The sequence below is a fragment of the Heterodontus francisci genome, chromosome 9, assembly GCF_036365525.1.
Source record: "Heterodontus francisci isolate sHetFra1 chromosome 9, sHetFra1.hap1, whole genome shotgun sequence".
Classification (NCBI taxonomy): Eukaryota; Metazoa; Chordata; class Chondrichthyes; order Heterodontiformes; family Heterodontidae; genus Heterodontus; species Heterodontus francisci.
In genome coordinates this window covers 108373373-108400854 of record NC_090379.1, presented here as the reverse complement: position 1 = coordinate 108400854, position 27482 = coordinate 108373373, and the positions used below count along the sequence as shown (strand labels likewise).

Genomic DNA, 27482 nt, shown 5'->3' with positions numbered 1-27482 from the left:
CAATAAAAGGGTGAGTTACAGAAAATTCAGCCTTATTTTTTACCATCTTTGCAGCATGAGATTGACAGTTGCACTAAGTTCACACAACTTTAAAAAAATTTGTACTGCAGATGCACCCTGCACAGCTGTTTGACAGCAAGCAGCCATGAAGCTCAACTCATTACATTTAAGTTTATTTTTGTTTTTGTGCACTGTTCCATGCCTGACATCTATGACACTTGTGTCCTTTTGTGGTGGGTTATAAGGCCAGATGGCATCCCCAGGGATTACCATGCATCCAGCATGTGTAACTTGTACATGTGTGGCAATGCCAGAGCTTCTTAAGCCAAGTTACAGGGAGATTATTCCTGCACCCTGGAGGCCAATTAATACCATTGTACAGGAATTGCTAACTCTCCAATTTCATGCATCACCGAGATGGGAGAATCTCCCTGTATAACCACACTGTTACATTTCCCTGCAATTCTGCTTTCAAACTGCAAAGTTGTATGTTTTTGCAAGCAAAAATATTCCACAGGCACAATACCCTGTTGCTGTGATCAATCTTTGTAATTGTAGCACCAGCTGTCATTTGTATTTTAATGCAACAATAGTATGCATTGGTTTGGTTTCATTTTAATGGTAAAAGTTAACTTCCCGAATGGCTTAGTGAGTAGTGTGCTTTGTGTAGAGTGGTACTGAGCTACGCAGGCTGAAAAGATTGGTCTGGTCTGAGCTAGTAGATCGCATCAGTTGAGGGAGTTACTGTTGGCCTCAGCACCCTGGTCTATGAAGGGCAAGAATCAGCTGAGGTTCTTGCTGCATATGGACGTTGGGTGAGAACCAAGCTTTAAGCATAGACACTGAAAGGTTGTTACCCCTGGCTGGGGAATCTAGAACAGGGAGGCACAGTCTCAGGATAAGGGATCAATCATTTAGTGCTAAGATAAGGAGAAACTTCTCAGTTCAGAGGATTGTGAATCTTTGGAATTGTCTACCCCAGAGGGCTGTGGATGCCGCACCGTTGAATATATTTAAGGCTGAGATAGACAGACTTTTGGTTTCTCAGAGAATCAAGGGATATGGCGATTGAGCAGGAAAGTGGAGTTGAGGCATAAGATCAGCCATGGTGATATTGAATGGTGGAGCAGGCTCGAGGGACGGTATGGTCTTCTACTGCTCCTATTTCTTATGTTCTTATGAGTCGGCACAGCCTTGACCATCTCCACGGCTGAATTACCTGCAAACTCTCTTCGAGACTCACATATGAAGTATGGTCACTTAGCCCAACATGCAGGGACCTGAGAACACCTCAGGACAGATGGGGTTGGGGGGGGATTTCCAAAAGTAATAAAACTATAATTTAATCACAGGTCCTGATGAAGCCCATAAAAAGCCCTTTGTTAGTTCAGTACCATAACACTTCACCACCTAGTGTGTATATGCAGTAGCTGATCCCAGTTGGAATGGCAGAAAGAATTTCAGAGCTACTGACCTCTGGAAGGGAAGATTATTACTTCAGATCATTATTTGGTGACACCTGCTGGAAAGTGAAAATGCACATTGGGTGGCTACTATTGGCCTTGACTGTGAAGTCCCTAACAACCGAATAAACCTGCCAATATCTGTTGCTTGGGCTCACATATACAGAGTTGGTGTGATACTGGCTGGTGCTCAGCACACATGGAATTCTACTCCAGCCACAACTGAGTTGAGGAAAATGTCCAACGATATATGTACATGTATTTCTCTAAGCAACGTGTGTTTTGTTTTCTGATGGTATCTATTTTTACTGAGGGGATGCTTGTGTCATTATCTTTCCTTGGAAATGAATTGGATAAAAGGTCTCGTGAGGATTTGAATGAAACAAAAGCAGCTGCTAATTGCCATCACAGAGTGCCAGTCACTCTAAAACCATTAATACAGGCATTTCTTTCCAATTAGGAGATCACAGTTATGGAAAGCACTGAGTTGTTAAGTATCTTGGCATCAAAACTGTCACGGATTAGAATGACACAATGAAATAACATACGGAGTACGTTGGAGTCCAGCCAAGCATAATATTATAGAGCTCTCTAACTTTGTTTAACCATTGCTTTGATCTAACAGGGCTCAGTGTGTGACTGAACTGCCCCATTTTTACTGCATGTCACAAAAAAAGCTTAATGGACATTTAAAAAATGGTTTAGATGTGGTTGCATGCACAGGTTAGATGTGCAATTACCTCTTTTGGCTTTTTGGCACAGCTGAAGTTGAGGCTAAATTACACAAAGAAGACATCGAAGAGCCAGCAAAAAGTCTGCCTCAGAATTTGTTTCATTGTGTGAAACCTACCCTAAAATGGATTTAATTTATGTCAAGAGTGAAAATGCTCCTCATTTACACTGGCAACCAGCAATCAGACTTGGGCAGACATTAAGCCCCCACTGACCTCCAGTCAGTATAAACGAGTCACAAGAGACATAGTTGGAAGTGTAAACTGATGAGCAGATTATGCATCCAGTACAGCACTGGCCAGGATTGAGTAGTTTCTGGGACGCTGTTAGCTTCAGGAAAATGATGTGTGGCATATTGCAACAGCAAGCCTATTTAAACACATGGCACTATTTACATAAAGGAATTTGAGTAGGCCATTCAACTCCTCAAGGGTGTTCTGCCAATCACTCGGATCATGGTTTCAGATCCATAACCCTTGATACCCTCACCTAACAAAAAATCTGTCTATCACAGTCTTCAAAGTTTCAATTGGACCAACATCCACGATCTTTTAGGGCAGAGAGTTCCAGGTTTCCACTATCCTTTTGTGAAAATGTACTCCCTGATTTCACTCCTGAATTATCCAACTCTAATTTTAAGATTGCCCCCTGGTTCTGGACTCCCCCACCAGAAGAAATAGTTTCTCAGTATCTACCCTATCAGATCCTTTTATCATTTTAAAGATTTCAATTAGTTTCAACCCCTCAACCTCCTAAATAAACTCAACGGAATACAAGCCATGTTTATGCGATCTGTCTTCATAATTTATTTATTTCTCTGAAGTGTTAACTGAATTGCCTTAATACTAAATTTGTTTCTATTGCTCAGTTGAGTATATTTAGCCTATTTATATCTATTTACATATTAAAAGTTGATAGTTTATGATTTTGCACTTGCCTCTTATGCATTTTTAAGTAGCCCCTTAATTTACTATGTAGTTAAAATTAGAGTAAGTAAATAATTGACCTTTTATTTCTCTGCTTCTCACGCTGCATTGACTATGATGTAAATCTATCAAATTCTTTTGAATTTTGTTTCAGCCCTAGAGTTTCCTGCAATGTTCTGTTCAGAGTTACCTACATTGTTTAAGTTCACTCCGGGCTTCACTCGCGATTTTCCGCTGGGCTTCCCTGAACTGTTGATTTTCACACCTGACCTCTCCTGCAATTCTTCACAGCCCTGAAGATAAATTCTCCCTGTAACCTGGCCAATATTCATCCCTGAAAAAACACACCAGAAGTAGATTAACAGTTCATTCACATTAGCGCTGTTTGTGTGATCTTGTATGCAAAAAGACTGTGCATTTGCCTTCATAAGAATAGTGACTGCACTTCTAATTGAAGGCTTTAGGACCTTTATGAGTGATCTGATGAGTTACTTTATAAATTCAAGTTCCTTCCATTTTTATTTATCTATTTTTACAGCAATGTGATCAAAAATAATTCAACTAAACTTAGTGAGAATTGACAAGTTGGGTATTGAGCTTATCATGAAACTTATTTATGCCATGCAGAAAAGTAATCAGTCAGCTGTCTTTTCCAGGTTGGCTATAGATACCACAGACTTTAGCATTAAATTCTCCCTCTGCTAGCCCACTGTTGTCATACAATGAATGGGCTGAATTTTACCCTCGGCAGATAGGAGCTGTCCACCAACTGAAAAGTCGGTGGCAAACCCGCCTCCACCTGGCCTGGGGATCTGGTCCGCATTTTATGGTTCCGGGTCTTTAATTGGTCTGAGGCGGGACTTCCACCTCATTAAGGCAGGAAGTCCTGCCTAATGGAGCTGACGGCCAATCAGCGGGCCGGCAGCTCTCTGTCCCAGCAGCGCCACCAGGAACGGTGACCACTGCTGGGACTGCAACCCAGCCAGCGGAAGGAAGATGAAGGACGGACCCAGGAAAAGGTGGGTTTTTGGGGCCTCGCTGGGGGTGATTGTTTGGGCCCTGGTGAGGCAAGGGTGGTTGATTGGGGGGATGACAGGCATGTTGGGGGTGGTTGGGGCATCAGGGGCGGCGCTCCGTCGGGCACAGGATACCTGATCATTAGGGCTCCCCCCTCTCCCACCCCAGGCCATCAGTAAACTGCCTGCTTTAGTCAGGCGACTTTTCTCAGTCCTGGGCCACCCGACCAGCCAAGGGTAAAATACCTCTGGCGGCAGGCAGAGGCCCTTAAGTAGCCATTAACTGGCCACTGGGCCTTGATTCGCCTGGGGCAGGCCGGCTGTTTATCACCACCGCCGCCCTGCGGAGGTGAGAGTGGGTTGGGATGGGCCCCCGAGCCTCTCGCTCCATTTTACGCCCCCCCCCACCCCCCGCCACCTTTCCGCTATTTTGGGGGTGGGCAGCGTAAAATTCAGCCTAATATCTTCCCATACAAAGTCATACAGGCTCAACTTCAGCCTGCCATGTGGGGTTTTCACAGCCAGAATCCATTCATCCCCATTCGACGATGCAGTCTTCAACCACGCCATTAGTCTTGTCACCAAAGCTTGTCACCAAAGTCACTACTACTTAATACAAATGGCCACTCTTCCTTAATCTCTGAAACTGTTTGCTTGCTCTTCTAAACTTATCTCAAACATTGATAAGCATGTTCCAAAAGCAACCAGCTGCCATTTCTTTGTTGGGGTCCAGTTTTCAGTACAGTACAGAGGGGCCTCTTATTTTCCAGAGTGGTGCCACAATCTGTCGCAAATTACTGGCCGATCCAATGAATTTCTTCAATGTTTCTTTTTAGCCCCTTCCCAAGGTCTGATGCCCTACTGACAGTCATAGTCGAGCACTAAGTGTGAAGAATGGCTAAGTATTGGAACCTGCAAGAGTAAAGGGGAGAACCTACAGATTAGCATATTAAAATGCAATACAACATAATATACTTCTTTTCAATAAAGTTTAGCAAACAAATGTTTGTAATACTTGCTGTTTAACCCTTGTCTAATTTTTGTTTTAATTTATAAGATGACAGAACACTTTCGTTATTTTACAAAAATGTTTTCTTTGGTACAACTGAAATTTGTCAAATATGGTTTTAAAACTGTAGGATGACCTACAGGTAACTTTAACCTGAGTGAAAGAGGTCAGTAGAAGCAATTTGTGTTTTATTATCCTGTTGCCTGTAACTATGATGGGGCTAATGTGAAGCAGAACTGTGGCAGAAAACTTGCTCATTATTTTACAGAAATGCTTTTACAAATGATTACAAGTGAGATTTTGTAATTCTACCAGAAATGTGGTTTTAAAGCTGTAGAGTGAGCTACTTTAACCCTGAGTGAAAAGAACTCAATAGAAGCAATTGATGTTTTATTATGCTGCCACCCTGTCACTATGGTAGGGTTGATGTGGACTGTGATGGACAAATTGCACCAGAATTGCTCCAAAGGTCTGGAGCAAGTTGGCTTCCCAGTCCGAACTGTTCATTCTCGAACTCTGATGTAATAACACACTGCGTCTCCTGGGAGATCCATGCTGAAACCTTAAATCAAAATAACATGAGCTCTGATCAAGGGCACTTCTCGAGTTGGAGTAGCTATTCCAGTACACTCACCATCACAATCCATTTCTACTCCAAATTAGCCTAATAGCATGACAGGCAACAGGAAAATAAAACACAAATTGCTTCTATTGACTTTTTTTCACTCAGGTTAAAGTTACCTGTAGGTCACCCTACAGTTTTAAAACCACATTTCTGATAGAAATACAATTTCAGTGTACCACAGAAAACATTACAATCATGCCGCTTAATCGTGTATTTTTTTTTTTTAATTTCCACAATATAGTAGTCCCTTATTTGGAGAAATTGTTCAGTTTTATTTCACTGTTGTTTTTAGTTTACTTGCGTCATTCACTGGCTTGAGATTAGTATTCTCTTCAGGTTCCCCATATAGAACTCACTGTTCCCAGGCCTCCCTGCCTAGGAACATTGGAACAGGAGCAGGCCATTCAGCCCCTTGAGCCAGTTCCACCTGTTACAGCCAGGTGGGTGATGGTGTGGCTTGTTGCCACTGTTCACCTCCTAACTGACCATAGCAAGTGTTTTTGTTACTAGGGGCTTAGCCACTTGTATTTTATTTGTCAAATAAATAGATAATGACATTTTCTTGCAGGTTTAAAATGGAAGATTAACTATTTATTGAACAGTTTTCATTCCCGAATTGGTCGCAATTGCACCCACGCATGCATTCATTCATACACACACACACACACACACACACATACACACATAAAAGAAAAGATAGATAGAGAGGAAAAGGGTAAGTGGTTTAAAGTAAGGTAGGTGTTCAGGATTCATGGTAAAACCTGGTGAGTCATCTTGGCGGACAGTTTCTTCACGAAGTTGCAGGCCTGGGTGTTTGTAGTTTTTGGTGGTTAAGACTTCAGACTGGAGGCGGTGGCCACTTTCAGTTCTCTGCTGCACCAAGTTGAAGTGTAGAATTTGCAGCAGGGCTCTGACCTTGGTTTTTGCTGGGCTTCTTTTCACAGCCCTTGGCTGGACTACTCTTCGTCGATGTTCTCTCTGTCTCTCTGTCCCAAGAGCTACCTTTTAAGGTAAAAAAATCTCTCTCATTAGCCTCTGTTTGGAGATGCATAGCCCTTCCCTGTTGTGACCATACAAGGGCACAGGATGTGGCTACTTCTCACCACCTTTATTTCAGAAGAACCCGTGTTATGCAGGAATGTCTCTTGATGGTTTCAGGATGGGTGTAATTGACACCTCCTAGCCTGGAATACATCCTTTTGTCCTTAACAGACAATGAGACAGGCCAAGTCAGCCGACCTTCTGTGGCCATTTTGCAGCAGATGTCCATTTTGTAAAGGAAAAGTCAATTTTTCATAACTGTTCAGTTTGGTTCTGTATTTTCATCGCTGCCCTTCTCGTGAGCATGACATGCCATTCAATGAGATCATGGCTGATCTGTGACCTAACTTCTTTGCCCCATGTCCTTAATATCTTTGGATAACAAAAATCTAGCATTCTGAGATGTAAAATTTGCAATTAATCTAGCATCAATTGCTGTTTGGGGAAGAGAGTTCCAAACTTCTACCACCCTTTGTGTATGGAAGTGTTTCCTAATTTCACTCCTGAAAGGTCTGGCTCTAACTTTTAAACTATACCCTCCGTCCTAGACTCCCCAACCAACTGGAATAGTTTCTTTCTATCTACCATATCTGTTCTACTTCAGATTTTGAAAACTTTAATCAATCAGTGCTTAACCTTCTAAATTCCAGGGAATGCAACCCTAGTTTGTGTAATTCCTCCTCGTAATTTAACCCTTGGAATCCAGGTATCATTTTGGTAAACCTACACTGCACTCCTTCCAAAACCAATATATCCTTCTTAAGGTGTGTGCCTCGAACAGAACACGTACTCCAGGTATGGTCTAACCAGGGATTTTTATAGCTGAAGCAGGACTTCTATTTCCTTGTATTCGAGACTACTAAGTATAAAGGCCAGTGTTCCATTCGCCTTTTTGATTATTTTCTGTATCTGCTTATGACATTTTAATGATCTATGTACCTAGACCACCAAGTCTCTTTGGGCCTTCATAGTTTCTAGCTTTTTACTATTTAAAATTACCCTGTTTCCTTCATAGGTCCAAAGTGGATGACCTCACATTTGCCTACATCGAAATCCATTTGCTACAGTTTTGCCCATTCACTTAATTAATATCTCTCTAGTTTTATGCTTCCATCTAAACAGCTCTGGTGCAATTTGTCCATCACAGTCCACATCAACCCTACCATAGTGACAGGGTGGCAGCATAATAAAACATCAATGTGTCATCTGCAAATTTGGGTATATGGCTTTCTATTCCATCATCTAAGTTGTTAATAAATACGGTTCCAACAAAGATCTTTGCGGCACACCACTAGTCACATCCTGCCAATTAGAGTACCTTCCCATTATCCCTACTCTCTGTCTCTACCACTCAGCCGATTTCGTAACCAGGTCAATGATTTCTCTTCAGTTTCCCTGAGTTGAACCAACTGCTGGAGTTAACCTGGCCCCCATTGTTTCCAGCCTTCTCGTTGGGGAATTGCTTCATTTCTGCTTGTCTTCTCCCTTTGATAGCTAACTGAGACAGCCAACTCACCATTCTGTTCTCTATTATGTAAATGGGTTAGCAAGTTGTCCTTTCATCTAGGATTTAATTCAACCCAAACTGATCGAATAAATTTCTCCCTTTGTTGACTGTATGAACCTTAAGTGAGAACTGAGTTTGGAATGTTCTCCTGGTTCCTGGTGATCACAACGTATAAAAGCTCAATGCCACCAACCCTGACGGCCACTGGCAATGCCGTCCTTGCCCTGGTGTGAGCCTCCAGGTCAGGTTGTAAGAGATGACACAGTTCTGTCGCCACCTCCTTGTTGAATCTGATTCACCTCAGGCTCTGCTGCTGGATGAGGTGGAGGTGGGAAAAGCGCTCTCAATAAACCCTTGGTGCGTAGGGCCTTCTGTGTGCTTCCTCCTGCTCTTCCCTCTTTGCAGAGCTTCCTTTCTCTACCGCATCTGCTTCATTTGATAATTATGTTGCAGACCAAGAGGCAACCACAGCCCCCATCCATACCTTGGCCACCAAACTCTGTGTCCTCCCTAAGTTCAAGCATCAGCTCTCCAAAACATCTCCAAAAATAGAGCATGATACTTTCACAAACTTAGCCTAAGCAGAAAGAAGTTACAAGCACCTCACCTGCAAGTCGGTGCCTCACCCTTTAAATAACACTGTTGTGGGAGCACTTGTGCTGCTGAACACCTGATCAGCTGGGTGTGATCAGTATAGGTGTTTGGACATGCTGTTACAACTGACAGCTCCAGTTGAAGCCCCCAATCAAAATATCTAATTCTAATTGTGGTGGGAAAAATGCACTGATAATTCAATCCCATCGCTCCAGAGATCGCCTAACATATCATTTAAAACTTTCCAAGTTAAAGAAAGACCCAGCCAAATTGTTCCATCTATCAACCCCGAATGAGGCTAACCAAACCAGGTGTCTTTAATTCAACAAATTAACTCTTTAATTCGAAGAACCAAATTCTTAAACACTATGAAGATATAAACACCATTTAAAAAAGAAAAAAATTAGAGTCCTTGCAAATTTACAGTCCAGTGTTGCTTGAAGTCCTCACAGAATGTTGCTCGAAGTCCTCACAACCATCTGATGGGGGCAAAAGTTCTTACACGTCGAACAGTCCGTAGTCTAACTTCAGCAGTAGGTGATGCTTCCTTCTTTGGCAATGAATTTCAACAATTAACAACTTGCGAACACTTTTGATAGAATCAATCTGGCTTTAGAGTTTTTAGGGATATAAAAGATTGTCTAGCTTCCCTTTCTTCAATTTAAATTATCAGAGATCTCTGTTTTGGCTTGACTTTTTTTAGAATTTTGAAAGGTAATAATGAACAAACTAAAATCCTCTTCCTTCAGTTTAAATGGTTGCGAGCTCTTTCTTGAGGTGCCCACACCAGCTATGTCTGTATCTGTGTGTTCTGTTAGAACAAACTGTCTTCCACTAACAGCCAGTTCAAAACTGATTTGTAACAAATGTATCGCATGAAACTCACTCGCAGTGGTTATATCTATGGTAAGGAGAATGTACCCTTTGAATTGCAGTCTCCAAGTGTCTGTTTGTAAGGCAACAAAAATGCACCTTCCTATAACTCCTAAGGCTTGCCAGCTCTTAAAGCAATCCCTTGGAAGCCTTAAAGGCAAACCGCATATTCTGAAAAAAAAACTACACGACCATGGCAATGCGCATATGAAGCTCCAAATGGCTGTTTGACATAATGTAGCAACAGTGCATGGATGGCATGCCCACGCTCATGCCCTTTTCAACATGGGGCACTGCACAGGCGCTGGAAGAAGCCGGAAGCGCAGGTGGCACCTTTTTCTTGCCTCAGGGCTGTACCAGCACTATAGAGTCCCATTTGCGCTTTTTCTTTCTAAGTAATATGTGATTTTCTTATTTTTCTTGCCATGATGTAATACCTCACACTTACCTATGTAGAAGTTCATTTGTCAGTTGTGTTTCCATTCTGCAAGTTTATTAATGTCTTCTTATAATTTGTTGCAGTCCTCCTCAGTATTGACGAGCCACCGTGCGCCACCCCCACCCTACCACCCCGCACCAACCTCCCCCCCCCCCCCCCCAAACACATTTCAGTGGCAAAATCAGAAAGTGTGTTTTTCATTCCAAAGTCTAAATCCTTAATACAAATTGTGAACAACAGTGGTCTTGGCACTGATTCTTATGGGACCCCATTTCCTGTCTTCTGCCACTCTGAACAACTACCTTTTCCCCCTACTCTTTGCTTTCTGGCTTGCAGCCAGCTACTGCTTTTTTCATTATATATGGCTTGGGTATTGGAATAGAGAAAATTTCAAAGTTTGCCAGTGATACCAAACTTGGAGGTGTGGCAAACAATGAAAATGTTACTAATTGACTGCAACAGGACATGGATGGGCTGGGAGAATGGGCAGATGGGTGGTGGATGGAATTTAATGCAGAGAAGTGTGTGGCCATGCATTTTGGTGGATGGATTGGGGTGAAGCAATATAGACTAATTGCACAGTTCTAAAGAGTGTGTAGGGACAGAGGGACCTGTTGATTCATGTGACTAAAGCCTTGAAAGTGGTAGGACATATTGAGAGAGTAGTTGGCAAAGCAAATGGGATCTTGGGCTTCATAAATTCAGCTTTCGAGTACAAAAGCAGAGATGTTATGCTGAGCCTTTATAAAGCTCTGGTTAGGCCACAATTAGAGTACTGAGTCCAGATTTGGTCACCACACTGTAGGAAGGATGTGAGTGTCCTTAAGAGGGTGCAGAGGAGATTTACCAGAATGGTTCCAGGGATGAGGGATTTTAGTTACAAAGATGGGTTGGAGAAGCTGGGGTTATTCTCCTTGGAACAAAGGAGGTTGAGGGGAGATTTGATAGATGTGTACAAGATTATGACAAGCTTAGATAAATAAGGTAGTCACATTAGCTGATGGTACAAGGACTAGGTGACACAGATTTAAGGTTTTGGGCAAGTGATACAGGGGGTTTGTGAGGAAGAACTTTTTTACAGAGTGAGTGGTAATGACCTGGAACTTGCTGCCTACGAGGGTGATGGGAACAGACGATCAATGATTTCAAAAGGATATTTGATGGGCACTTGAGGGAAATAAACTTGCAGGGATACAGGGATCAAGTGGAGGAATGGGACTGACTAGATTGCTGTACAGAGAGCTGCATGGACTTGATGGGCTGAATGGCCTCCTTCTGTGCCATTATGACTATAACTCAGTAGGATGAAGCTGCTCAAATTGGTAGTCTCCGTAAGGTGATGTTGCTGGTGTGCTAGATTGGGGGGAAAAATTACACTGATGTGATGGAGTATGTCCTTCTCAGACTTGAGCAGTGGCAGTTACACAGCATGGCATAGCAGTGCCGCACATTTCAATTTATTCCAGGTCCACTAAAAAAGTGTCCAGGATCTAAGTGGGAAGCTTCGGGCACTGTTTGAATGTGATTGACATTGCATTGGACTTGGACACCATGCAGTGTCAAACCCAAGCAGTGTGAGACTACCCTTCCTGGAAGTCTTGCAAGACTTATCTGTGGAATTGTGTTGATTCTAGTTTTATGTTTCAACCTTAGTGTTGGTGATAAATGTTGCTAAGTGTAAACATCTGTTCCATTATATTCAAGAGTGAATAGATGCAACAGTTTTGTCCGACTGTTAGTTGAAAACAAAAGGATCTGTTGTAGCATTGCTCATAATGATTCAGAGAATATGTTCTCTCTCTTGTCTCCCTCTGTTGTGGCTTTTCTCTTTGCTCTTCTGATTTGCCTATTCTGTTTTGGTTCTTTAATCCCTCTTCTCTTCTGAATCACTTTTATGTCTCTTTCTCTTTTTCACTTTTCTATATCTTCAGCCTTCCCTTTTTGTGTATTGAAAACATGCAATTTTGTTATAGGATAACATTTTATAGGAACTTCAGCAGTGCTCCCTGTGGAGGAGTAGGGAATCACGGACAGCAACTTCCGGTGTTCCACATTTAACTGTGTGTGTGTGGACGCCAGAAGTTACTGTTAGTTTCGTAGAGTAATGATGGCAAACATTGATAGTTTCACCCTCATTGCAATGCAAAATCTGGGCTCTTGTTAGACTCGTTTTCCGATCTAATGTAATCTGAGCTCTAATGTGTGTGTTTTTTTTTCAATTATTTTCATTTTTCCAGTATATACAGTAGAATTTTCAGAGGGCTGGGAGTAGTTCACCCTCACCCCAAGCTGGGTTGGTCTGTGGTCCAAGAAGACTTAGGCAGGTGAAATGTTATTTCAAAAATACAAGTTAAAAAATGTAGCAAGTCTAAACTTAAGCTTGTTAGTAACAGTAAATTGGTATTATAACCTATGACTTCTGTGTACACAAAGTATGAACACAATAGATTTTCTTCTTTTGCTCCACGTAACCACAATAATAACACATTTATATAGTGCCTTTAATGTAGTGAAATGGTCCAAGACACTTTGGAGAAGCATTACACACCAAATTTGACACAAGCCACATAAGGAGACATTAGGACAGGTGACCAAAAGCTTGGTTAAAGAGGTAGGTTTTAAGAAGTATCTTAAAGGAGGAGAGAGAGATAGAGAAGCTGAGAGGTTGAGAAAGGAAATTCCAGAGCTTAAAGTTTAGGCAGGGGAAATATGGCCACCAACGATGGAGTAATGAAAATAGGGGCAGCGCAAGAGGTCAGAATTGGAGAAGCACAGAGATCACAGAGGGCAGTGGGTTACAGAAAATGAGAGGGGCGAGGCCATGGAGGGATTTGAAAACGAGGCTGAGAACTTTAAAATAGAAGCAGTGCTGGGCTGGGAGCCAGTGTAGGTCACTGTAATATTAATTTACACATTAAGCAATATGCAGAAGTTTATGAAATAGGCAATAATAGGAGCATAAGATAAAGTATAAAGACATTGCATAGAAAATTTCTCTTAAAGAGCCCTTAGCACACACCACTTTAGCCATGCGGCCTTCAGAACTTATGGTTTTGATCACACAGAGTACAGCCTACCTGTTATCTTGGAATCATGAACTGCAGTTTCAAAGACCCATGTACATGCAAAAAGGTTATATTTAATTCACAGCAATATAACCTCTTGCATCCATTCCATTCATGTTTTTGAAAGAATTTCCCATTTCAGTAGTTCAGTTTTGTGTTAAATGTGCCACAGATTCCCTTGTAAATTAAGTGACGTGTTTACATTATGCATGTATATCACTTTATATAATTTTATAAAGCACTTCAATTTTCTTTTGCAGGTAGCACAATTAGGTTGGATTGAAAGGAAGGCAGCCTCAACTTTCTACGGAACACCTCCAAGTTCCACCGTTGATGAGGCTCTGAAAAACTTTTTAAGGGTGAGATCTGGTTTGAATCATATGTCGAAGCTTCTATATTGTAACTGATAATGTGCAGGCACTGAAAGTGAAAAAGGACTTGACAATTATAAGTATCTAAAAATTATAAATATCTGAGCCAAAAAACATATAGCATTATTGTCCACTCAAGATCATTTCTGTAACCCCAGGAGGTAATATTTTCCTTATAGCTTCAAAGGTGCTGATCATTTTTTTATTGCATTTATGAAAATGAGATATTATTGAACAAGAGGCCTTTTCCCCCTGCTTTGTGCCTGTTCTTTGTGAAATACAAATGGATAAGTCTCGGGCGAACAATTACTGAAGGTTATGAGCACATGAGGTAAATGCCCAAATACTCTTGTAGGATACGATGGTGGATACGCCATTTGTATACGTAACTGGTCAAGATCAAATAGTGTATGTTGTAATGTTGACCTTGTATTCATAGAATAGCTTAGCTTTCCTAATCTCTCCACATAATTGAAGTCCCTCATTCCTGGTGCCATTTTGCTAAATCTGCCATGAATCCTCTCCAAGTCCTTGATATCCTTCTTAGTGTGGCATCAAGAATTGGATACAATACTGAGGCCTAACCAATGACTGGTAAAGGTTTACTATAACTTCCTTGTTTTTGTACCCTATGCCTCTATTTATAAAGCCAAGGATCCCATATATTTCTACAAACTTAGAACTTGTCTTGCCACCTTCAAAGATTTGTGTATTTGAACTCCCAGATTTCTCATTCCTGCTTCCCTTTAATATTGTAACATTTAATTTACATCGCCTCATCTCCTTTTTCTTTCCAAAATACATAATTTCACACTTTGCTGTTTTAAATTTAATTTGCCATGTGTCTATCCATTTCACCAGTCTGTCAATGCCCTCCTGAAGTCTGCTACTATCCTCCTCACTGTTTACAGTTCCAAGCATTGTGCCATGTACAAACTTTGAAATTATGCCCTCTGTACCCAAGTCCAGGTCACTAATATATATCAAAAAGAGCAGTGGTTCTAACACTGGGAACCACCACTGTATACATTACTCAAGTCTGATAAACAACCATTCACCACTGCTCTCAGCTTTCTGTCTGTTAGCTAATTTTGTATCCAGGCTGTTACTACCCCTTTAATCCCATTGGCTTTAATTTTGCTAACAAGCCTATTACGTGGTACTTTATCAAAAACCTTCTGAAAGCCCATATACACAACAGTAATTGGACGATCTACATCACCTTCTCTGTTATTTCAATCAAGCGTGCCAGACACAATTTCTCTTTAACAAATCCTTGTTGACTGTCATTCATTAACCCATGCTCTACTACTGATGCCAAGCTGACTGGCCTATGGTTACCTAGTTTATTTCCCTCCCCTTTTCTGAACAGGGATGTACAATTTGCAACCCCCTGACCTCTGGCACAACCACATTTAGCAAAGGAGGATTGACAGGTTGTGGCCAAAGCCTCCGCTATTTCCACCCTTACTTTCCTTAGCAGCCCAAGATGTTTCCCATCTGGACCAGTGGCTTTTCTACTTTGATTGCTGCCAACCATTTAAGTACCTATTGTTATTTTCATCCTAATTTCTCTATCATCTCTTTTACTGTGACATTTGAGGCATCCTCTTCTTTATTAAAATCAGTTGCAAAGTAGTCATTTAGTACCTTAGCCATGCACTCTGTCTCCACAAGTAAAGGTCCTTTTTGGTTCTTAATTGGCCCCATCCTTCCTTTGACTATCCTTTTACTCCTCATATCTTCAAAAACAATATTGTTCCCTTTTATGTTATTTGTTAATCTTTCCTTATATACTCTAGTTACCCCTCATTTCTCAATTCTCCTCTGCATATTCTGTTTTCTGCTTGATCCTCTACAATATTATGAACCTGACGTTTATCATAAACCTCCTGTCATGCAGACCGCCACCTGCCAAGAATGAGGCATATTGATTTCGTCATATGAACATTGATTTTAAACTGTTGCTGGAGTGAAGAAATGACTGGTTTGAAGATCAGCAGGCATGTGGCTGGAAGAACATTTGCATACAAAGAGACAGTGCTTGGAGAGACAAAGTAGTTGCTCACTGATTCAATTAACAGAGATTGGTCTAACAATGGTTCGACATCTTGTCGGTAAGAGACAGCACTACACCCCCCCACTGAGAGCTTTGAAATCCACAAACCTCGCAGGAGAGACTGTTCCAAATAAGGAGCTAGTCACATGACTAACCTGCTGGGCTACCTGGGTTTTTTTGAATTGTGCCACAGAGAAAGGAACAGAAGTTTTGTGTGTAACTGAAGCTGGAACAAGGAAGCAGCTCGCTCTCTCTCTTTCTCACTTTCTCCCAAGCCACTGGACCCACGGAAGACATGTAAACCTCAAGAGAGAAAAGACTCCTACATCGGAACAAGTTGAAGCGTGAACTGGGCCCCAAAGAATTGCCAGACGTACCGGCAACCAAAAACTCCACATTGAACCTAAAAGACTGTAACTATCAGATATTGCCTCAAACTTTTCCCCTTTATTCCTTCTACTTTTTCTGTCTTTATCTGCGTGTGTGTTTATCACATATGCATGCTAGTGTGGTCGCGTCGCATATTCGTAGTCGTTAACCAGATTAGAGTTTAAGATTAATAAACTTCCACCTTTCTTGTTTAAATCTAAGGAAACCTGTTTGATTTCTTTGCCTTACAATTGGAGCAGTGAATAAGGATTCATTGAGGGAGAGCTAATTTCTAAAATTAAATCCTGTTATGGTTAAACCAGGCAAAGGCTGAGAGGGAACCCCTAGACCCCTTCTCACCTGGTCGTAACACTCCTTTTGTGGTTTAATTTTAATCCCAATTTCGTTAGTCATCCAGGGAGCTCCTTCCCCCTCGTAGGAATATGTCTAGTTTGTACCTGAACTATGTCCTCCATGAAGGCCTCTCATTGCTCATTTCTTTGCTAATAATTTTTGATTTCATTCCACTTGGGCCAGAGCCCTTTTCAACTCACTGAAATTAGCTCCCTTCCAGTTGAATATCATCATCTTTGATTGTTCCCTATCCTTTTCCATAATTATGTTAAACTCCAGAAAGCTTGTTATGGAAGGATAATGCTGGAGCCTATCTTTAGTCAATTTGACATTTATTGTGCAGAGTAAGAATACAAACATGTAGCTCCTCACTTAAAACCCCCACCAGTCTCAGTGAGTCTCTGCTTGTCAGTGCTCAAGTAAGACTCCAGTTAGCACCCTTCATCTGCATATAATCAAACAATTGATACACAAGTAACAGATTAACATTCTAAACCTATTGATATTGTGAACATTACCCAAATGCTTTCCCACTGGAACATTCCCTGGAACTTGATCCAGACTAATCAGAAAAGTTCTCTTGTACATATTTCAGGAATTCTTCTCCTGCCTTTCCCTTTTTGCAATTTTTTCCAAGCCTCTGTTAGGATAACTGAAGCCACCCCCCCCCCCCCCCCCCAACATTATGATTAATTTATTGTTTTTATATCTTCTGAAATCTGTATGCAGATTTGCTGCTCCATATCCTTCCCAGTATTTAGTGTTCTATAGTGTACAGGCAGCAGCGTAACAGTTCCCATTATTTCTTAAGTTGTGACTGAATAGATTCTGTTTTGAACCCTCAATCACATCATCCCTTTCTAGGCTGTAACAGTGGGCTGAATTTTACTGCGGGCTTTGGGACACTGACGTCAGGACCAAATGGGAGTCCCAAGCCCGCACTTGTCGACAGCAGGATCAGCTCGGCAACTTTCCAAGAGGTGACCTCCTAACTGGCTGCCTCCGTATTCACCATCCAGCAGGCAGGCTTCTAATGCTGCCGGGCCAATCAGAGGGCTGGCAGCTCTGAAGCCTTGTCAGCCTTTCTGGGAGAGGTGGGTGGTTCTGAGACAAGTCGGAGACCTCAAGGGCACCTCGTCCTTGGACAGGTAAGTAGCAATAATAAATTTAGGATGGCCGAGGGCAAAAGGCCCCGCTGATCAGAGGGGAAACCCCTCCGGGGGGGGGGGAGGGGGGTCATTGGGCCAAATTGGCTGCCATTTCCGCCCACAGCCCCCGCTTTCAGCTGTGGAGCCTCCAGTTCCAATGACCTGCCACCAACACCCCTCCCCTCCACCCCCAAGCTGCTACAGGAAGTCTGCCTGCATGAAACTGTGGCCTCTCAGCACACCAAGGGAGCCGCCCTGCCTCTGCCACAATTCGGGCAAACCCACTTAATGGCCCGTAATAGGGGCCTTAATTTTTCAAATCGACTCCCTACTTCCATAGAGTGGGCAGCCAATCTGCACCCTGACCCACCTCCTTCCCGCTACTGGGAAACTTCCCCATCAGCCGAACTGTGACTGGAAGCTATCCCATTGCAGGAAGCGAGGAAAAGGTGGTGGGGTAGTTCTGTTAATTAAGAATGACAGTAGTACAGGAGTGAGAGATGAGCTTAGGGTAGAGATAAGAAATAGCAAAGATAAGAAGTCACTTGTGGGAGTAGTTTATAGGCCCCCTAACAGTAGCTACACTGTAGGACAGAGGGTACAGGAAGAAATAATGGGGGCTTGTAAGAAAGGTACTACAATAATCATGGCTGATTTTAATCTTCATATAGGTTGGACGAATCAGATTGGCAAAGGTAGCCTGGAGGGCGGCACAGTGGCGCAGTGGTTAGCACCGCAGCCTCACAGCTCCAGGGACCCGGGTTCGATTCCGGGTACTGCCTGTGTGGAGTTTGCAAGTTCTCCCTGTGTCTGCGTGGGTTTCCTCCGGGTGCTCCGGTTTCCTCCCACAAGCCAAAAGACTTGCAGGTTGATAGGTAAATTGGCCATTATAAATTGTCACTAGTATAGGTAGGTGGTAGGGAAATATAGGGATAGGTGGGGATGTTTGGTAGGAATATGGGATTAGTGTAGGATTAGTATAAATGGGTGGTTGATGTTCGGCACAGACTCGGTGGGCCGAAGGGCCTGTTTCAGTGCTGTATCTCTAATCTAAACACATGAGTTCATAGAGTGTATTTGGTGCAGTTTCTTAGAGCAGTACATTTTAGTGCCAACCAGGGAGCAGACTATTTTAGACTTGGTAATGTGCAATGAGACAGGATTAATTAATGACCTCATAGTAAAGGAACCTCTAGGCAACAGCGATCATAAAATGATAGAATTTCACATTCAATTTGAGGGTGAGAAGTGTGGGTCTAAGACTAGTGTCTTAATTGTAAATAAAGGCAATTACAAAGGTATGAGGACAGAGTTGGTTAAAGCAAACTGGGAAAATAGATTAAAAGGTAGGACAACAGAGAAGCAGTGGTAAACATTTAAGGAGATATTTCATAACTCTCATCAAAAATGTATTCCAGTGAGAAAGAAAGATTCTATGAGAAGGATGCACCATCCATGGATAATTAAGGAAGTTAAGGAGAATATCAAATTGAAAGAAAAAGCGTACAATACTGAAAAGATACTGTAGGTCAGAAGATTGGACAGATTTCAGAAACCAGCAAAGAATGACTTAAAAAAAAAAAAATGGGTGAGAAATTAGAGTATGAGAGAAAGCTAGCGAGAAATATAAAAAGATAGTAAGAGCTTCTGTAAATATTTATAAAGGAAAAGAGTAAATGAGCGTTGGTCCCTTAGAGGGTCGACTGGGGAATTAACAATGGGAAATAAAGAAAGGTGGAAGTGTTGAACAGGTATTTTGTTGAAGTCACAAAAAAACCAAGAATACTTGAAAATCTAGAGGTAAAAGGGAGGGAGGAACTTAAAACGATCACAATCACCAGGAAAAACTATTAGAACTAAAGGCTGATATGTCCCCTGGACCTGTTGGCTTGCATCCTAGGATCTTAATAATGGGGGCTGCAGAGATCGTAGATGCATAGGTTGTGATCTTCCAAAATTCCCTAGTTTCTGGAAAGGTCCCAGCAGATTGGAAGATCGCAAATGTAGCACCTTTATTCAAGAAAGTAGGGAGACAGAAAGCAGGAAACTATTGGCCAGTTAGCCTCACATCTGTCATAGGAAAGATGCTACAATCCATTATTAATGAGGTAATAGCATGACACTTAAAAATCATAATACAATCAGACAGAGCCAACATGGTTTTGTGAAAGGGAAATCGTGTTTGACTGATTAATTAGAATTCTTTGAGGAAGTAACAAGCAAGGTGGATAAAGGGGAATTTGTAGATGTGGTATACTTGGATTTCCAAAAGGCATTCAAAAAGATGCCACATTAAAGGTTACTACACAAAATAAGTGCTCATGGTGTAGGGGGTAACATATTAGCATAGATAGAGGATTGGTTAGCTAACACAAAGCAGAGAGTAGAGATAAATGGGTCTTTTTCAGGTTGGCAGGCGTTTCTAGTGGAGTGCCATAGGGATCAGTGCTGGGGCTTCAACTATTTACAATCTATATCAATAACTTGGATGAAGGGACCATATGTATGATAGCTAAATTTGCTGATGACACCAGGATAGGTAGGAAAGTAAGCTGTCAAGAGGACATAAAGCATCTACAAAGGGATCTAGATAGGTTAAGTGAGTGGGCAAAAATTTGGCAGATGGAGTATAATGTGGGAAAATGTGAACTTGTGCACCTTGGCAGGAAGAATAGAAAAGCAGTATATTAATTAAATGGAGAGAGACTGCAGAACTCTACAGTACAGAGGGATCTGGGTGTCCTGGTATATGAATCACAAAAAGTTAGTATACAGGTACAGCAAGTGATTAGGAATGCAAATGGAATGTTGGTGTTTATTGCAAGGGGAATCAAGTATAAAGGTAGGGAAGTGTTGTGAGAGCTCTGCAGGGCCTTAGACCCCATTTGGAGTACTTTACTCCTTATTTTAGAAAGGATATAATCAGGGATGTTGTACCACGGACATTTGACAAAATTATTGACGCAGCCACGGACACGGGGGCAATTAAGCCTCATATATGGGCGGCACAGTGGTGCAGTGGTTAGCACCGCAGCCTCACAGCTCCAGCAACCCGGGTTCGATTCTGGGTACTGCCTGTGCGGAGTTTGCAAGTTCTCTCTGTGACCGTGTGGGTTTTCGCCGGGTGCTCCGGTTTCCTCCCACAGCCAAAGACTTGCAGGTTGATAGGTAAATTGGCCATTATAAATTGCCCCGAGTATAGGTAGGTGGTAGGGGATTTGAGCGAAGGTGGGGATGTGGTAGGAATATGGGATTAACGTAGGATTAGTATAAATGGGTGGTTGATGGTCGGCACAGACTCGGTGGGCCGAAGAGCCTGTTTCAGTGCTGTATCTCTAAATAAATAAATAAAATAAAGTGTATAGCCAATCTAATGCGATCAAAACACAATCCAAGTTAAAACACATTTCTCCCTGTAAAGAAAGTAGCTACGCGTATAAACATCAGTGGAGAGCACCATAACTGTATTAGCTAGCTAGCAAACAAAATAGTATGCAGTGCCAATGCTTACGGTGGGTTCTGATTTTTTTAAAAAGCCTGCAGAAAACCACGAACTTTTCCGGAGTTCGGAAGCACTGACAGCTATGAAACTGATGGCTGCGATTTTTTTTAAAGCCGGCCTGGGGAAAGAAGAAATCAATGGGAAATTTCTCATCCCTGAAATTACCAGGCATGGACCTCAAAATCTTTTACCACGGACACTGTTGTCCGTGTGTGGACACATTGCCGACCCCTGGGTATAATTGCATTAGAAGCAGTTCAGAGAAGGTTCACTCAACTGATTCCTGGGATGATGAGGTTGTCTTCTGAAGAAAGGTTCAACAGATTGGGCCTATACCAATTGGAGTTTACAAGAATGAGAGGTTCTCATTGAAACATATAAGATCCTGAGGGGACCTAACAGGGTGGATGAGCTGAGAGATGTTTTCTCTTGTCGGGGAGTCTAGAACTAGGGGACACAGTTTAAAAATTAGGGGGCTCCCATTTAAGACAGAGATGAGAATTTTTTCTGTCAGAGGGTAGTTAGTCTGTGGAATTCTCTTCCTCAGAGAGCATTAGAGGCTGGGTCATTGAATATATTCACGGCTGAGTTAGATCAACAAGGAATTCAAGGGTTATGGGGGGGCAAACAGGAAAGTGGAGTTGAGGCCACAATCAGATCAGCCATGATCTTATCGAATGGTGGAGCGTGCTCGAGGGGCCGAATGGTGTATTCCTCCTCCTAATTCATGTGTTCTTGAGAGCTACAATGCTGCAGCTATATAATATTAAGACAGTGGCTAAGGGAGATATGAGCCCATTAAAGAGAGACCCGGGTGATGCTGGAATAGATAATAAAATTTATTAAATGATTACCTTATATCTATTTTCACAGTAGAGGAACATCATCAAATACCAGCAAAGAACAGAAACAAAATAAATTTTGTTAGGTCCCCACAGGTCACAGCATAATCAATAAATTTTCCCACTTCCCGAAACAGCCAATTAGAGACTCTATTTGCCCCCAGAATAAAGCACACCAACCAGTTTTTTTAATGAACAACCAAATTATCCGTTTATTATAAAATCAAGTCTTAACCAATAATTGAGTAAATATATATATGAATTGAGATATTAAAGCTCCTTATTTTTTTCCCTAGCCCACATACACACACGCACATGCATCCAAAAACCAGTTAACAGGGAAAAAAGGGATTTTTGTTTACAGCTGTTTCAAAGGAATAAAAGGCATAAAAAAAAACTTAGACTGCAATGATCTGGAAGGAAGTTCTTTGGTTTGGTAAGGTGTCCCAAAGTCGAATAGTTGGATGCCACTCAAAGTCATTCTAGGCGAGGTTAATTAACAGTCTCCATTGGGTTGACTTCAAAGAAATTCAACTGTAGAGGACTTCACATAGGTCTTCCGTCAGGGGTGTAGCAACAGGTGTCAGTTCTCACATTCGATGCAAATGTCTTTTCAAAGATGCAAGATTTCTGCAAATTCAGTGTTTCTTCAAAAACACAGGAAGCAATAGTACCACTTCATACAAGCTTTTGCTTTTCAAGAGCAAAGATTCTTTACAGAGACGTAATACTTGTTTGGTTCTTCTGATCTTCTGGCAGGTCCATCTCAAATTCCAGTTGCCTGCTTTTGTCCAAACCCACTGGATTTTAAAGTTCAAAATGAAGCTAAAATTTTCCAGAAACAAGTCACATGGCCACCATAAATCACTCCTTGTCACAACAAAGGGTAGCTCTTAGGTCAAACCCCCTGCTGGTTTCCTTGAAATTCCTTGAAATTATCTGGTTTCCAGTATTTGTTTACTGGTCAAAACCAGGAACCTCTGTTGACCTTGCTTTTCTTTTTTAAAAGCATCCATAAATTTCAGCTATCTCCAGATGTTTCAATGTCCACTGAAATACTTTTCCGTTTTTTTTTTTAAATATAGATTCTCAAGTTTTAACAAAAAATGGAAATTTCATAGCATAAGTAATATCTGATTAATCTAGTTGGGTTTTTTGAGGAGGTCACTATTAAGATAGACAAGGAGTGTCTATGAATGTTATCTATGTTCTCAATGTTATCTATATGGACCTCCCTAGGCATTCGATAAGGTTCCACCCAAAAGGTTTTTGGCAATTGGAATATGGAGTTAGCCTTTTGGCTTGGATTGGAAATTGGCTGGGAGATAGGAGACAGAGAGTGAGGAGAAAGAGTATGTAATCAGATTGGCAGCATGTGACACATAGTGTTCCCGAGGGTTCTGTTCAGGAACCTCAACTTTTAAGCATATTTATCCAAGTTTTCAGATGACAGTAAATTAGGAGGGACAGGAAGTAGTGCAAGCTGGCAGCAGAAGGTTGTGTTCTGAAAGTGCTTCTCTTTTTGTTAAATGTATTTTTTCAGGAATTCATTATCAAACTGAAGAAATGTTGGACCAGTTTTTTTCCAAGAGGGTCATCAAGAGGACACTGAAAGGATTTGTTTGATAACATTTACTGGTTGTCACATGACTCAAGTTTAAAATAGATCAGAAACCTGGTAACTGGGGGAAGATGTGTGCAGAGAAGTGACAGGTCAGAAGGTGGACTTTCTGTTTTTGGCTTCACTTTTGAATTGTTTGGAGTTGGGAATGAACTGTTTAAAAGGGGCTGGAGTTTTAACAAATAGAACAGAAGGACAGAACCCCAGCTCAGCTGAGCCCTTTCTATCTCTTCAAAAAGCCTGCAGAAGAAGGAGAGAAGAGAATTCCCAAGGTAGGAGAGAAGACCACAACCCAGCTCAGCTTTCCAGCACCTCTCTAAAAGACCATGAGAAGTCCACTGTATCAACTCATCTCGTCTCCTGTCTTTGAAGAAAAGCCTGCTAAATTAATTCTCAACGCTACCTGAAAAGAACTGTTCTAAAAGATCCCAGTGACCTATCTACATATACTCGGAGGCCAGACTGTATGCCAGTTTTGGAACACAACATATCTCATTTGCTGTTTCTTCAAGAATGAGCAAGTATTCAGGCCAAGTGTTTTTTTGTCTGTAACAGCTCTAAACAATAATCCGTTTTATTTTTCTGGTTAACTGGTGAATGTGGTTGTTTGAGGGGCTAAGGCAAAAAGGGATCTGGAATATTTCATGTGTGTTTATGCTTTACTTCATTACATGTTAAAACTTGTTTTATAATAAACTGATAATTTTGTTGTTTATTCAAGAAACTTGGTTAGTGTGTTTTATTCTGAGAAAAATAGAGTATATGATTGACTGTATTGGTAAGTGTGAAAATTTAAATATATGACCTATGGAGAAGTGGGAGTAGAATAAATAGTGCACTCCTCCTGCTTCAGTCCTAAAAGTTGAAAAGGGACATGAATAGATTAAGTGAGTGGGCAAAACTGTAGTAGATGGAATTTAATGTGGGCAAATTTGAAGTCATCCACTTTGGACCAAAGAGAGATGAATTGGATAATTTTCTAAATGGTAACGCCAGGAGCATGGGTAGAGCAGGGGCAGGAATGGATGTTGCAGGTTCTGGGATTTAGATGTTTCAGTAAGAACAGAGAAGATGGTAAAAGAGGGGGGGGGTGTGACATTGTTAATCAAGGAGAGTATTACAGCGACAGAAAGGACGTTTGAGGACTCGTCTACTGAGGTAGTATGGGCCGAGGTTAGAAACAGGAGAGGTGAGGTCACCCTGTTGGGAGTCTTTTATAGACCTCCGAATAGTTCCAGAGATGTAGAGGAAAGGATAGCGAAGATGATTCTCGACAGGGGCGAGAGTAACAGGGTAGTTGTTATGGGGGACTTTAACTTTCCAAATATTGACTGGAAATACTATAGTTCGAGTACTTTAGATGGGTCAGTTTTTGTCCAGTGTGCGCAGGAGGGTTTTCTGACACAGTATGTAGACAGGCCAACCAGGGGCAATGCCACATTGGATTTGGTACTGGGTAATGAACCCGGCCAGGTGTTAGATTTAGATGTAGGTGAGCACTTTGGTGATAGTGATCACAATTCGGTTAGGTTTACCTTAGCGATGGGCAGGGACAGGTATATACCGCAGGGCAAGAATTATAGCTGGGGGTAAGGAAATTATGATGCGATTAGGCAAGATTTAGGATGCATAGGATGGGGAAGGAAACTGCAGGGGATGAGAACAATCAAGATGTGGAGCTTATTCAAGGAGCAGCTACTGCGTGTCCTTGATAAGTATGTACCTGACAGGCAGGGAGGAAGTTGTCGAGCGAGGGAGCCGTGGTTTACTAAAGAAGTTGAAGTGCTTGTCAAGAGGAAGAAGAAGATGTTAGGATGAGACGTGAAGGCTCAGTTAGGGCGCTTGAGAGTTACAAGCTAGCCAGGAAGGATCTAAAGGGAGAGCTAAGAAGAGCAAGGAGAGGACACGAGAAGTCATTGGCGGATAGGATCAGGGAAAACCTTAAGGCTTTCTATAGGTATATCAGGAATAAAAGAATGACTAGAGTTAGATTAGGGCCAATCAAGGATAGTAGTGGGAAGTTGTGTGTGGAATCAGAGGAGATAGGGGAAGCGTTAAATGAATATTTTTCGTCAGTATTTACAGTAGAGAAAGAAAATGTTGTCGAGGAGAATACTGAGATTCAGACTACTAGGCTAGATGGGATTGAGGTTCACAAGGAGGAGGTGTTAGCAATTTTGGAAAGTGTGAAAATAGATAAGTCCCCTGGGCCAGATGGGATTTATCCTAGGATTCTCTGGGAAGCCAGGGAGGAGATTGCAGAGCCTTTGTCCTTGATCTTTATGTCGTCATTGTCGACAGGAATAGTGCTGGAAGACTGGAGGGTAGCAAATGTTGTCCCCTTGTTCAAGAAGGGGAGTAGAGACAGCCCTGGTAATTATAGACCTGTGAGCCTTACTTCGGTTGTGGGTAAAATGTTGGAAAAGGTTATAAGAGACAGGATTTATAATCATCTTGAAAAGAATAAGTTCATTAGCGATAGTCAGCACGGTTTTGTGAAGGGTAGGTCGTGCCTCACAAACCTTATAGAGTTTTTCGAGAAGGTGACCAAACAGGTGGATGAGGGTAAAGCCGTGGATGTGGTGTATATGGATTTCAGTAAGGTGTTTGATAAGGTTCCCCACGGTAGGCTATTGCAGAAAATACGGAAGTATGGGGTTGAAGGTGATTTAGAGCTTTGGATCAGAGATTGGCTAGCTGAAAGAAGACAGAGGGTGGTGGTTGATGGCAAATGTTCATCCTGGAGTTTAGTTACTAGTGGGGTACCGCAAGGATCTGTTTTGGGGCCACTGCTGTTTGTCATTTTTATAAATGGCCTGGAAGAGGGTGTAGAAGGGTGGGTTAGTAAATTTGCGGATGACACTAAGGTCGGTGGTGTTGTGGATAGTGCCGAAGGATGTTGTAGGGTACAGAGGGACATAGATAGGCTGCAGAGCTGGGCTGAGAGATGGCAAATGGAGTTTAATGCGGAAAAGTGTGGGGTGATTCACTTTGGAAGGAGTAACAGGAATGCAGAGTACTGGGCTAATGGGAAGATTCTTGGTAGTGTAGATGAACAGAGAGATCTTGGTGTCCAGGTACATAAATCCCTGAAAGTTGCTACCCAGATTAATAGGGCTGTTAAGAAGGCATATGGTGTGTTAGCTTTTATTAGTAGGGGGATCGAGTTTCGGAGCCACGAGGTCATGCTGCAGCTGTACAAAACTCTGGTGAGACCGCACCTGGAGTATTGCGTGCAGTTCTGGTCACCGCATTATAGGAAGGATGTGGAAGCTTTGGAAAGGGTGCAGAGGAGATTTACTAGGATGTTGCCTGGTATGGAGGGAAGGTCTTACGAGGAAAGGCTGAGGGACTTGAGGTTGTTTTCGTTGGAGAGAAGGAGGAAGAGAGGTGACTTAATAGAGACATATAAGATAATCAGAGGGTTAGATAGGGTGGATAGTGAGAGTCTTTTTCCTCGGATGGTGATGGCAAACACGAGGGGACATAGCTTTAAGTTGAGGGGTGATAGATATAGGACAGATGTCAGAGGTAGTTTCTTTACTCAGAGAGTAGTAGGGGCGTGGAACGCCCTGCCTGCAGCAGTAGTAGACTCGCCAACTTTAAGGGAATTTAAGTGGTCATTGGATAGACATATGGATGAAAATGGAATAGTGTAGGTCAGATGGTTTCACAGGTCGGCGCAACATCGAGGGCCGAAGGGCCTGTACTGCGCTGTAATGTTCTAATAAAAAAAAAGTAAGATACTAGGAACTGTAGAGGAGCTGAGAGATTTAGGAATCCAAATACATAAATAATTTAATGCAAAATGCAATCAAAAAGGCTAATGTTAGCTTTTATCTCAAGGGGACTGGAGTGCACAGGAATGTTAATCCATGCCAGACCAACCAGATAAAAGTTTCATTTCCCAGTAAGCTGCAAGTATC

The 27482-nt window shown here is 41.9% G+C and overlaps 1 protein-coding gene across 5 annotated transcripts in view; it reads left to right on the top strand.

The window, feature by feature from the left end:
* Positions 1-27482, top strand: part of LOC137373966 (regulator of microtubule dynamics protein 3-like) — a 338872-nt gene that overhangs the window by 294707 nt on the left and 16683 nt on the right. For 2 of the 5 annotated variants that reach the window (XM_068039654.1, XM_068039652.1), the window contains one exon: positions 13551-13649. In XM_068039654.1, the coding sequence (XP_067895755.1) occupies positions 13551-13649 (99 nt within the window). Of the gene's footprint in view, positions 1-13550; positions 13650-15564; positions 16286-17307; positions 17592-23478; positions 24194-27482 lie in introns of those variants that run through there. The other 3 variants (XM_068039653.1, XM_068039656.1, XM_068039655.1) reach the window with 3 other exon arrangements.